This window comes from Anastrepha obliqua, chromosome 1 (genome assembly GCF_027943255.1).
Source record: "Anastrepha obliqua isolate idAnaObli1 chromosome 1, idAnaObli1_1.0, whole genome shotgun sequence".
Lineage (NCBI taxonomy): Eukaryota > Metazoa > Arthropoda > Insecta > Diptera > Tephritidae > Anastrepha > Anastrepha obliqua.
In genome coordinates this window covers 66,708,586-66,722,608 of record NC_072892.1, presented here as the reverse complement: position 1 = coordinate 66,722,608, position 14,023 = coordinate 66,708,586, and the positions used below count along the sequence as shown (strand labels likewise).

Here is a 14,023-nt window from a genome sequence, read left to right as displayed (position 1 = left end):
CATGGCAGAAATACACTCGGAGGTTTGCCATTGCCTGCCGAGGGGCGACCGCTATTAGAAAAATGTTTTTATTAATTTTGCTTTCACCGAGATTCGAACCAACGACCTCTCAGTGAATTCCGAATGGTGATCACGCACCAACCCATTCGGCTACGGCGGTCGAAGTTAACATTTAGGATGCGTTTATATGCACATATGCGCCCAGTAAGTGTAATTATGCAATAAAGTTCCCATTAATTTTTGTGCATTTGCTTTTTATGAATGTAACAAAATAACAAAATGCAATAAATTAATTGGGCTTAAACTATTGCTAGAACAAATGAAGGCAAATTTTAGTAAAAAAACCATTCTCAATTGAAGTGCAAAGCGGGCTCCGATCACAATGAATTCTGAATGGAAATCTGATCTAAACAGGGGAGTAAAATTCTACCTTTTAAACCCAATACATATTGTGCTCTTGACCTTGGGAGCAATTATAGTTTACTTGCTTAAGTGGGCTCTGATGCTAAAAAAACTTGTATGCTCCAATTTTGGTTAAAACAGTGAGTAAGTAATAGCATATTTAGATGCACAATCTCGAAGAGAAATTATTTTGTATGTGGGGTGCCAGTACTGGCAAATCTGTTGTGCATCTCTTTTTTGTAAAGTAAAAAGTATAAAAATAAAAGGATAGACAAATCATAATGCCGATTTATAGAGACGAGCATCTATGGCTTTGCTCATATACAGAGTAAAAAGAAAAGTAAATGACGCACAGTGCAGCGGCTCTACATAAAAAGTGGGAAAAAATAAGGAAATGGATGAGATTTGCTAACAGTGTATTCCTTAGTAGACTAGAGTATCCCGAACCTGAGAACCAGATTTTCTTTTTCATAGCTTTTATATTTTCAATAAAATTCAGACTACGAATAAGATTAAAAAATTTTGTTTGAAGCATTCCAACAATACGAAATCCGTCTGTAGGTGGAACAAAGTATTTTTTTTAATTTTTGCGCACACAGACAATCAGCAAGTGGCAAGTGGTTGCACGTAAAAATATTTCCATCGGAAATTTGCAACTTCCATTTAAAATTAAATGCTGCTTTGACTGCTCAGTTTCCAACGGAGCTTCTATTATGTGATTTGTGGAATGAAAATTTTTGTAATGCCTATCAACTAATAAATACAAGAAATTCAAACCGTTTCAGTTTCAGATTCAAAAATGCCCCTAAGAGCAGACCAATGTTCTCGTGCATATCATTCCCCACATCTTACAAATGTCTACTTTGGCTGGAGTTCTAATGCAAAGCAGCGCTGCTTCGTGTTGCTTCAACGAATGCGATGCACAACTGCAGTACTGTAGTACTCAGGATATTTTTGGAACAGAAGGATGGAGTCACACCTTATATAAAGCATATAAGTATGAAAACCCCATTAATATATTTATTATATATGTATATAGTACCTATATTATTATTATTTATTTATTAAATTATAATTAAAATTATAAATGAATATGTTTACAGCACTAGCTACCAGGACTATCGGCTAAATGCATATGTTTATCCTGATAATTTTTTCTTGCCGTTGCAATGGTTTAAAGGAAAGCAGAAAGCTGTTTTTTTTTCTTCTTGACCACGCTGTGTTGGGCTATTTTGCTTACATGAACACATTGAAAGCAACAACTCCCCAGAGAACGTAAATTATGTCGTGTTGTTGTGGGAAGTTCAGAGAACGTAAATTCATATATTCATATATATATTCATATTCATATATATATTCATATTCATATATATATTCATATATGAATTTACGTTCTCTGAACTGCCCACAACAGCACGACATAATTGATTTAACTGCACTGTAGATGGCAACGTTATTTTTGGAACAGAGTAGAGAGAAGAATTATTTCAAAGAAAGTTTATGTTAGAATTAAATTAATAACAACTAAAATTAATTTCATTCATAAAGGTGTCAATTCGTTTATAAATTATTTGAATACAATTATAATAACTTCTTATATAAAAGAAAATAATGGTACCTATCTCATCTATTTTGGTTATAATGGCAATTGCGGTTATAGAAGTATTCTCATTTGAAATTTCGTTATCATGTGAGAGCTTTCAAAATGTGATTTTATTATTAAATCCATAAGAGAAAGTGTATAAATAATTTTTCAGATTTTGTCCTGTCGTTATTGCGATACCCATAAATATTTCTAACTTTTGTATTAAATTAGTGGAGTTTACTTTTCCCGTAATAATATCGCATTTATTCTGCCTAATCACTCTAATCAAGCCAATGTGTGGCATTTTTTACCCCCTACAGAAAGTGAAAGTGATCATTGCCCGCCTGATTTGAATTTATCTGTGTACGCACGTTCCACAAAATATCTGTGAAAAACCTTTAATGTTACATAAATGGAAGTAAATTATTCCATCTCATTATAGCGGAAATTTAAGCACCCTAACGAAAAATTTACAATTTTGCAAATGGTGTCGTGTTTGGCACTGCTGAACTAGACCACTGCAGTATACAAATATGATTGGAAAGCTTAAAGGTCAAAATAAAGATTTCAATTACTCAATACCACTTTTTTATTTAGTAGAAAAGTTATTCAAAAACAAATTGGATGCTTAATTGTGCGTCACCTTCTATTATCATATTACATTATACATATATGTGTAATAGGTATATATTGAGGAATTATTGAATTTTTTTGTTATATTCTCATGTGAACCCAAATTGTTCCCAGAGCGTACGGCAATATTTTTTTATCATTAAATAAAATTACATCTAGCAATGAAGGCCCTAGTAGCCAGTGTGCTAATTAAGTTAGGGTTATATTGTATATATCCCCTATAAATAATAATAATAATAATAATAATAAAATTACATCTTTTTTTGAGAAAACACTATGAATATTTTTACGATAACACTTCAAACGTTAATGAACAATCACAAAAATGCAACCCTGCGTTGTTGGTTGACAATTTTTATGTCAAAAAACGTGTGTGACATTTCAGCTGATCGATAGCGCTGTTGGCAATGCTGTTAGTTTCTTAGGAAATCTTTCGTAATAAACTATTATACGGTTGCGTGTTTTCTTCAAAATCATTTCGGTGACTTCATTCAATGAAGTATATAAATATTTATTAAAACAAATTTGTGGTTTGATAAAAATTTTATAATTGAATCAAAAACAAAACAACATGTGTTGAAAACGAGTGTGCAATAGAAAAAAAGCGTGTGAAAGAAAATTAACGAGCAGTGTAGTGGAACTTTTGAGTCCGTCGTCTTGCTTTGACTTTGTTTCTTAGAGTGGGAGGAGCACAAATCCAGCGACATTTCCAAAAAAGGCAAGTAAGTACGAACGAGTAATATTATAAACAGATATATCGGAGAGATGTCGGTTTATATTAGACGAAAACTTTGCAATATTTTGTATAAAAACATAAAACCGCACACGAATAACATTCACAAATTACGACCTAGTTTGTGTGAGTACAATGTTTTGAAATTATGAACAAGATAATTAATCACATGTGTGGATACATATTAAATAAACAAGATGCCGAAAATCTTCGCAAGTCTGGTGTGTCAAATCAACAGTAAAATATAAAAACAACAAATAACACTTATACGTAGTGTTACATGCGTGTGTCATTGTACAAAAGTATGAAAATATATGCAATCGCAGGCAGACTTGGATATGCATACAAATATACGTACATATGTACACGCATATTATGTGCTTGAATATAGAACGACAGGCATACAGAGTTTTGTGGGTTGAACCTCAGCTTGCTTCCCTTGGAAGCCGGTTTATAGCGCATTCAAAGCGGCTGTATTTCCTTGTTCACGGCATTTTATTTCCGCCGCCGTAGTATCGAAGGTATTTGGACCCTCTTTTTATTTGCCCATAATCGATTCAATCATAAACTCCACTAGATATTCACCATTTCTTATTTCGCTTATTTCACAGTTTTTGAATTCCTCCCCTTGCCACATTTGGACTTATTTATGGCTATGTGCACCAGTCGTCCCCAACACAACCAGCAGTTGAATTGGGTCAACGTCAAGAAATTGATGTTACCTTTATACGTTGCTGCTATTGTTTTTATAACTATTATTTCTGTTCTCTCCAAAAACTGGTTTCTTATTTCAAGCATTTTTTGACATTGTTAATGAATTTATGTGTGTATTACATACACATACATATGTATGTACAGTGGGGGTACAATTGTTGTTTAACATTTTCTGTAAATCTAGTTAATGTAACAGAGAAATCAGGTCATCATTGAGCGCTGTAATAACGGAAATCTGAGGGAACGGCATGTTCTAGCCAGATTTGATGCTTAGTATTAAATAAATAAAAAAATAAATTATTGGCGCGTACACTTCTGTTAGGTGTTTGGCCGGGCTCCTCCTCTTATTTGTGGTGTGCGTCTTGATGTTGTTGTGGGGGGACCTACAGTTTCAAGCCGACTCCGAACGGCAGATATTTTTATGAGGAGCTTTTTCATGGCAGAAATACACTCGGAGGTTTGCCATTACCTGCCGAGGAGCGACCGCTATTAGAAATATGGTTTTCTTTAATTTTGTTGTTTGAACCTACGTTCTCTCTGTGAATTCCGAATGGTAGTCACGTACCAACCCATTCGGCTACGGCGGCCGCCAATGACATAGAGATTATTTAATCTTCCATTCGGAATCAAGAGAGAATCAAAATTAAGAAACAGTTATTTCTAATAGCGGTCGCCCCTCGGCAGGTAATGGCAAACCTCCAAGTGTATTTCTGCCATGAAAAAGCTCTTCATAAGAAATATCTGCCGTTCAGTTCAGTTGTGAGGTAACACTCATTCAACACAATAAGATGGGAGCTGGAGTAACCAAGATTTTTGTTCAACTGAGTATCAACCCCGAATGAAAACTCAATTTTTCTTCATGGGATCACCATTTCCCAACGAATCTCTTTAGTACACTGGTGGGTGCGAAAAAGTGCGTAACAGGTTTTTTCTCAAAAGTTCATTACTCAAAAACAACAGATTTTAGCTACTGAGCATTCAGCTCAATTAAAGTTTGATTTGGAAAAAGTTAAAAAAAAATACACTTTTTGAAATATTGAATTTCGAAAAAATTTCGCACTTCTTGTTTTTTTTGCAAAATAAAAAATGTTCAACTATTTTTTTGGTATTGTTTGGTATTGTCGCTCGTGCAAGTAATTACGATCATTTTGAACCCAGAATCATTAAAATCGGTTCATTTTTGACTAAGTTATGAGCAATGTAAAAAAAATGTTCTTATGTAATTAAAAAAACGATTTTGAGCCGGAAAACCAAATTGCCAATAAATCTCGAAAAAAACTTTTTTTCGGGCAAACAAAAAAATACGTGTCTCATTATTTTGACCAGAGAGCAACATATTTGAGTTACATCGAAATCGAAGAACATGCCCCGAATAGCCCGGTTGAATTGAAATGGAAAGCATCTATATTATTTTATGTATGCACGTATGGTTGTATGCCCATATGTACATAGATATAAAAGTTTCCTGATTTTCCAACCTAATCAACTGATTGCGTTTTCCATTACACCTGTCTTATCGACGTCTGGTCGCTTATATGCGGCCATTGACCTCCTGTTCGTTGCTTGTGATCAATAAACTAATATTCTTGGTTTCCTTGTTTGAAATTTCCCACTCGTTGTCTGCGCTTGTATACTTCAAAAAAGGAGTGTCGCTTCTGTGGGCTAAGCATCGCAAAAAAATGACAAATTCTTAAAAGCTTCCCTTTCCTTTCGTGAGTCATGCCAGAATTGAATACTTTTATAATTAATAAATAAATACTGAATTTTGTAATCGCGGTCACGCAAAGCAATATCTCATTATTTCATATCTTCCGCTTTTCATACAACATTTACAAAGTAAGTATGCATATAAATTGACAAATGAACTAAAATTGAATATATCTAAATTTATTTGCTTGCAGGCCTTAACAATCAATAAATACTAACTCGCCACCAGAGCAAAATAAATATTTTTGTTTAAAATAATTGCGTTTTTGTGGTGAAGTGAGAAGGGCCACTGCTGTAACTGCCGCTGCCCATCATCGACGTATAATGTCAAAACGGAATTTCTATGAGATATTGAAGTGCACACCAACAGCAAGCTTCGAAGAGTTGCGCCGCAATTACAAACAATTAATTCTACAATGTCATCCGGATAAATTACAACCCGATAACACCAATACCCAAACAACAACGCAAGTTGATAATAGCACCAGCATAACTAATGATTCTGCGTCCACTTCGGCTGCTACTGTTGACCTAAATGCTGAATTGACAATGACCACATCTTTAGATCAACTCAATGGAGAATTTGTGACCATAAATGAAGCATGGAATACGCTCAAAGATCCCACCAAACGACGCCACTACGATGCCGAATTAATGTTGACAAAGTTCCAAGCCCACAGTAATATTTTTGCACGGTTAAAGCTTGCGGACATGAAACGTTGTGCCGCCACAGCAACAACAAGCAGTGGCAGTGGCAGTGACAGTGATATTGGTGAATACTACGAGGGCAAGGCAGCTGAGGGTGGTACATGCTGGTACTATACGTATGACTGTCGATGTGGCGGTCAGTACATTGTTGATGAGTCAGCAGACAGTGAAATACTTGAAAGCAAACAGAAGCGCACTGCCAACGACCACAGCCACAATCAACCGCCACAAGAGTATGAAACGCAACAAAAACAAATGAACCTCGATAATGGCATCGATAAGCCAAACAGCCAACCAGCTGTTGACTGTGATGCAGAGAATGCGCCTTCACCGAATTGCGGCAGCAACAGAAACAGTGAAAAGACTGGTGTTTATGAAGACGTTACAGGCGCTGGTGATGGTGATGGTGACGGTGACGAAGAGGGCGAAGTGCTTGTCGAATGTAGTGAATGTTCTTTGGTGATCGTATTGACTTAAACGAAATGTGAGTTGTTGTCTTTTGAAACAATACGGCACAAATAAATATATACTTAAGCGAGTAAATAATTGTGTACAATGAAATATAAATAAAATAACGATAATTATGAATAACTATGCGCAGCGATTATTGCTTGCGCAGATACCAATACCAATCATCACATGGTAGGCAAAGATGCGATAGTCTGCAGAAGAAAGAGAACAAAACAAAAATTGCTTGAACAGTGAGTCAAAAAATTATTGGCACACTCGAAAAATCAAAGTTTTCAGAGCTATAACTTTTCTTCTAATGAAAGTATAAAAAAATAAAAAACGGCATTTTCTAAATGTATTTATTTAATAAAAACATTTTTCTATTAGCGGTCGCCCCTCGGCAGGCAATGGCAAACCTCCGAGTGTATTTCTGCCGTGAAAAAGCTCCTCATAAAAATATCTGCCGTTCGGAGTCGGCTTGAAACTGTAGGTCCCTCCATTTGTGGAACAACATCAACACGCACACCACAAATAGGAGGAGGAGCTCGGCCAAGCACCTAACAGAAGTGTACGCGCCAATTATTTATTTATTTTTATTTATTATTATTTATTCATTACGTATCTGAACAAAAAAACATTAATATTGACATACATATGTATAGTAGGTTTACAAGTTCAAACTTGAAAGGTAAAATAAGGCACAAATTCACATCAAAAAAGTATTGGCACATTCTTTATGTTAGCTTATGCTTTTGGCTTCGTAACGGTAAACTCCCGTGATTTTCACTCTTGCTTTTTACTTATTTGTACGTTTTAGGATTTGCATACGGTCGCAATCACCTTTGAATACCCTATAAAAGTCTGGGTATCATGACCTTCATTTCGAAGGTAAATAAGAAAAACAGGCTAGAATTTTCTAAACAGCATTTAAATGAGCCCGACGCTTTTTGGAACACCATCATATTTAGTGATGAATCAAAATTCAATTTATTTGGATTATATGGAGCACAAATATTTGGCGAAAGCCAAATGAAGAGCTTCAAGAAAACAACCTGTTCAAAACAGAAATGTGATGGTTTGGGGGTGTTTCGCGGCATCTGGTGTCGGAAATCTCCTGTTCATAGATGAGACAATGGGTAAGCATGTGTATCGCGACATTCTTAAAGAAAATTTAAATCCAAGTGTCAAAAACTGGGCCTTAATGGGACAACTTGACAATTTCAACAAGATAATGACCCAAAACATTCGTCTTATCTTGTGCTGATGTGGTTAATATACCATTGCAAACAGCTTAAAACACCCTCCAATCGCCGGACTTAAATCCTATTGAGCATGTGTGGCATCTTCTGGAACGGAAGATAAGATCCCACCACATAACATCAAAGGATTCTCTAAAAGAGGCAATAATTGCTGGATGGAATTAAATAACACCTTCCGAAACTTCAAATCTGGTAAATAGTATGAAGAGACGTTTGCAGGCCGTTATTCAGTCTACAGGAGGACCCACAAAGTATTAGCGCGTTACAGCTGCAATGGAGCAAGCTGATTACGCTACCTGTGCCAATACTTTTTTGATGTGAATTTGTGCCTTATTTTACCTTTTCAGTTTGAGCTTGTAAACCTTTGTCGATATACATTTTTTTTGTTCAAATACGTAATAAATAAATACATTTAGAAAATACCGTTTTCTATTTTTTTATACTTTCATTAGAAGAAAAGTTATAGCACTGAGAACTTTGATTTTTCGAGTGTGCTAATACTTTTTTGACTACACTATATACTTACATATACAGAAATTAGTAGCTTTCAGCGATGTGCTGTAATTTCTTAAAAAGATGTTTGCTGGAATTGAAAAAATATAAATCCCTGTATACTCAACTGCACTTGACGCAGGAGAACTTTAACAGTTGTTGCTGCTCGACTTGCTTCTATAAGATAGCTTTTTAGAAACGTCTATGCCAATAAATTTGAAACCTGAAAGTTTTTTTTGAAAATAACTCTTCAAATATTCAAAAATCAGCGCGTGTAACTGTTGGTAAGGCGGAAGGGGTAAACAAACAAAACTGTCGGTTCGGGCACACACATCCTCCTCGCTAACCCGATTTGACAACGACGTACTTTCTTCTGTGTGGCTATTGAAAACTTCAAATATTCGATCTTCTAAAGGCTAATACTCGCGAGGAAATCGACGCCATAATATTAGTTTGGGTAAAAATAAATCTATTATTTTGCGTAAAAATTTTGCGCAAAGGGCTTTAAACTGTTTTATGATCGATCTTTAGCTCCTAAGCGATGCATTGGCTACAAAAACTTCGATGATTTCTGTGATTTTATCGACACCGTCGGCATTTTCTTTGACATCAAAAATGCCTGAACGGAATCGACGAAACCAAAATTGCACGTAATTAACTGTTACAACATCGGTAGCATAAACACCAATCACAATTTCAGCAATTTCGTCTTTATCAAAGAAAAATTGTAAAGTGGAACGAATTTTCCCTTTGTTGACTTCCATTGTCAACACCCTGTAACTCACAACTGAATGGAACAAACAAAAAATAGCAAACGAATTTTTTTAGTGTGAAATGTCACCTTCACAACGAGCATAAATTTTTAATTATTTGATCGATACTTTACGAGATATCGATCACTGCATCCATCTACCGAGAAAATAATGGATTTCTTTTTCCCCAATTAATATAAATTCTTAAAAATGTTATGGAAAATGCAAAAAAATATAGCCCAAATGTACATCACTGGAAATGGTAACCTCGATATTAATTACTGTTATTAACCCAATAAATTGTATTATACCAAATAAAATTTGACTCGGACGAAATCGCAATTGATGAATTTTTCATTAAATTTTTCGGAGTTCACTTGTGCCATGTATAGATGGAACATCCTGTGACACATTCATTTTTTGTATATTGGTTATAAAAATTAAATATTTTTATAGTCCGATATAATTTTTAATATTATATGAATAAAAACATCATGAAGACGCGCCAAACAAATAGGAGGAGGAGCTCGGTCAAACACCTAACAGAAGTGAACATTTTTTTATTTGCGATTTTTTTTTTTTTGTTTTTTCATTTGTAACTTTTTTTATCGTTTTTTTTTTCATTTGTCATTTTTTTTTTATTTATCGTGTTTCTTTTTCATTTGCCATTTTTTTCGTTTTAAAGTTGAATATATCGTAAGCTTTGTTGGATGAGGTTCATAATCCAACAAAAACGAAATATCGATAAAACCGACTTTAAATTTTAAATTTACTATTGTGCCCTGAGTATAAATTAAGAGATATTTCATTATAATGCAGTATTTCTACACAACATAATATAAAATAATAGATGCCGGTCTGTTCCGCATATTTATCTCACTCATATGCTTGACACTTGGAGCAAACGAGTGATATGTTCTTTTTCTTATTCTTTGTTATATTTTCCTTTATATTGCTTTAAATTCAACAAAATACAAAGAAACAGTATCTTCCACTGTTCTTTTTATATTTGGTAATCTTTTAAGCAGTGTTACAAGCATTTGCGTTTGACAATGTTTAATTCTCAAGCTTTCCTGATTGGTGAAACATAAGTATTGTAAAAGTGCCTTTTTGTGCATTTTTCATGGTATCTCAGTATAGCGCAAACAACTTTCAAAAAATTGTGTGGCTAACTTTTTCGCTGGCCTATCAAACTATAATCTCTATTACACAGAGTGTACACTTTTGAATGTAATGGTAAATTGAACTATACTACAGCGACAGTGTAAATGAAAGGCAAAATCAATAAGTGACTCATCAAATTCTTGCACTAAATATTTTGTATTGCATTAGTATTTTTTTTGTTATATCCAACCCTTCTGGCATGAATATACGCTCCTTACTATGAAAGTAGGTGTGTCTGATTAAAAAATTTCCTTCAGCTGTGATAGAAAACACAGTATTGATGGATGGCTGTATAGGAAATGTAGATATAATCGGATTCAACGAAGTATGTATCTCGATATTACAGAACCAAAGTGTTGTGGTTGTTTTAGCAGAATTGCAAAGCTTTGTAGAAATTGGTGGGCGTTTGAAGTAGATCGTAGATTTTAATAGGCCCTGAGGCTGAGCGTATGCGGCTTTCTTCCGGCCACATCCGGCCGATATGTCTAATGCTTATTACCGCTATACTTATATACTTATACATCTGGAAAGCGCCGCTTTGATAAAAATGGTGTATTGTCAGCATCAGCTTTGTGGTCGTTGGTGCCCATTAACGGTTAGGCAAGAGTTTCAACAAAGTCAGACCAAAGCAAAAGTGGTGTTATATAAGTTGGTTCCTTCACAAGCAGGAAATGAATAGAACTTTAATCTGCAAAATATCAGAACCTAAACCAGATGAAACTCTTTGCCAGTATTAGGTGGTAATTGATCGCCTATAACAGCATTATTGGAGCAGAGTTGGTGAACGCGGTTACAGTTTCTCGATATTTTGTCGTAAGGCTTCTCACTGTGAAGAAGTTAAGGGAGTTTTTAGAGGTAAAATTTTACTTTGTAACTAAAGCCATGAATGCCATTGCCGAACGCCACTATACTCGTAGAAGAATAATCGGCTATGTGATCTGACCCCATGGGTTGTGTTCTGTAATAATAGCGACCATCAACCGAACGTCTTTTCCTCTAAGTTTTAGAAGAAAGTTCGACAGTTTTCTGTTCGAGTTTGTCACAAAACACTTCGGAGTTCTGCAACATTCTAGACCGGGCCATCGCTCCTTATGTAAATTGTATAGGGTGATCAATTAAGAGGAGTTTTTTTCATTTGCGTTTTTTTTACAGATCGCGCGCGAGTTGTGGCAAACCTTCATCGTGGATTTGTTGAACAGCGTTTGGCATTTCATCATGGAAAGACTCACACCGCAACAACGTCTACAAATTGTTCAACTGCAATAAGCAAAATTGCCGTATTTGGGATGAAGAGCAACCAGAACAGGTTCAAGAGCTACCTTTACACCCAGAGAAAACAACGGTCTGGTGTGGTTTATGGGCTGGTGGAATCATCGGTCCATATTTTTTCAAAAATGATGATGGCCGCAACGTAACTGTGAAGTCCAAGGTCTATGCTGATAAACCAGCTACGATTGAAGCTCTGGAAGCCAACATTACGCGTGTTATTCACGACATACCAGTCGAAATGCTCGAACGAGTGATTGAAAATTGGACCTTCAGAATGGACCACCTTAAGCGTAGTTGCGGTCAACATTTGAATGAAGTCATATTCAAAAAGTAAATGTCAAAGAATGTCCTTTCAAATGATAAATAAAGGTTTTGAACATAATTTACATTTTTGTTTTTTTTTTTAACTATTGAAAAAAGCACCTCATGATTGATCACCCTATATATACAGTTTGTCAAGAATATCTTTGCATAGTGAAGAAAAATTTAAAATTTTAGCTTTGATCGAGAATTCCAACAACAAATAAAATAATATAGCAAACAAAAAATTTATACACACATTCCATTACTGTACTTGTCTACGACTATTAGGCGCCAACAGTTATTAAATAAACACACACAAAAAGATGTTTACTCTATTTAAAAAGGATCAAAAAAATCTTTGCATAACTGATAAAAACAGCAAAAAATGCAGTCTTTTGAGGTTAATATTTTCTATGTCCTCCTTGGGCATCAATTACCGCTTGAAGACGACTTCGCATTGATTTAATTAGTTTCGGAATATCATATTCCAATGGTATTTTTCCCCACTCTTCTCTGATGAATCTTATTAATGCAGTTTTATTAGTTGGCGATCTTTTTCCTACTTTTCTTTTTAAAGGAACCCACAAATTTTCGGTTGGGTTAATGTCGGGACTTTGGGCGGGATAATCAATAACTTTGGTGCAGTTATAGAGTAACCAGGACCTGCATAAATAAGATTTATGTTTAGGATCATTATGTTGATAGTATTTGTATTTAAATTTGTTCGAATTTTCCGGGTCAACAAAGCCGAATTTTCTAATACTGGAAGTCAATTCGTTTTTTTAAATATCAAGATATACTTCCTTGGTCATTATTTCGTCCAAAATTTTTATTTCACCTACTCCCATTGGTGATATACAACCCCAAACCATTTCTGACAGTTTTCCAAACTTTACGGTAGGGATAATATTTTTGTTTTGTAGTGCTGTGAGAGACTTACGCCAAAATCTCTGGGATCCATCATGGTAGTAGAGCATCATTTTCGTCTCATCTGAGAAAATAACATCATCCCAGTACTCTGTGGGAAGTGATATATGCTCGGCGGCAAATCGCAATCTTTTCTCAATGTTTTGTGCTGATTTTCCTAACCACTCTTGAAGAATATTTGTGTTTTTCGAACTTTTCATGCACAGTTTCATGAGAAACTCTTAACCCGTAATCTTTTTCTACTTGAAGAGCTAATCCTCTTGTACTGCTTTGCGGACTATAATAAATAGTTTTAATAATTTTACGTTCAATTTGCTCCGTCACTACGTTTGGTCTGCCTGTAGACCCTTTTAACTCGAGTCTTTCTTCATTTTCAGCAAGATTTATTATATTATATACAGTTCTAATTTTGAGGGAGAACATGTCGGCGATTTCTCTGGCTGATTTGTCTTTGTAGTGATTCAAATACACTAATTGAATAATATTTTTTGAAACTCGATTATTGGCTCCAGTACCTGTGGGATAACCGCTGATCCGCAGTAGGCCAATTAATTCATCGTGGGACAAATCTTCATTTACAATCTCACTAAATACTCCAATATGTTTCCCGCTCCATCTCCTCTCAATTATCTATTCTGCTACTTTCATAATGGCATAATTTCCATTTGGAAAACAGTTACCACTTCTTCCGAAGCGTGATAATACTTATTACTATCGGTTAAGTGCCGACTCCGGAACCAATTACTTTCTAGAAACCATCTGTAAAGAAAAGATCCGTCAAATTTCTTTGAATGTACTCTGGATTAAACCATTGCGTGACAAATTTTCTTCCTCCATTGACATCAAATTTCCTTCCAAAGGAAACTATGGGCATAAGATCGTCCTTAGGTGCGCAAAACATTGGATGGTGCTTAGATAGCATTAT

The 14,023-nt window shown here is 35.1% G+C and overlaps 1 protein-coding gene across 2 annotated transcripts in view; it reads left to right on the top strand.

The window, feature by feature from the left end:
• Positions 1-3,008: 3,008 nt before the first annotated feature.
• LOC129252147 (CDC42 small effector protein homolog) overlaps positions 3,009-14,023 on the top strand; it is a 35,966-nt gene continuing 24,951 nt past the window's right edge. Inside the window, exons 1-2 of one of the 2 annotated variants that reach the window (XM_054890905.1) lie at positions 3,009-3,342; positions 5,969-6,966. In XM_054890905.1, the coding sequence (XP_054746880.1) occupies positions 6,099-6,959 (861 nt within the window). In that variant the 5' untranslated portion in view covers positions 3,009-3,342; positions 5,969-6,098 and the 3' untranslated portion in view covers positions 6,960-6,966. The remainder of the gene's footprint in view (positions 3,343-5,968; positions 6,967-14,023) is intronic. The other variant, XM_054890906.1, reaches the window with a different exon arrangement.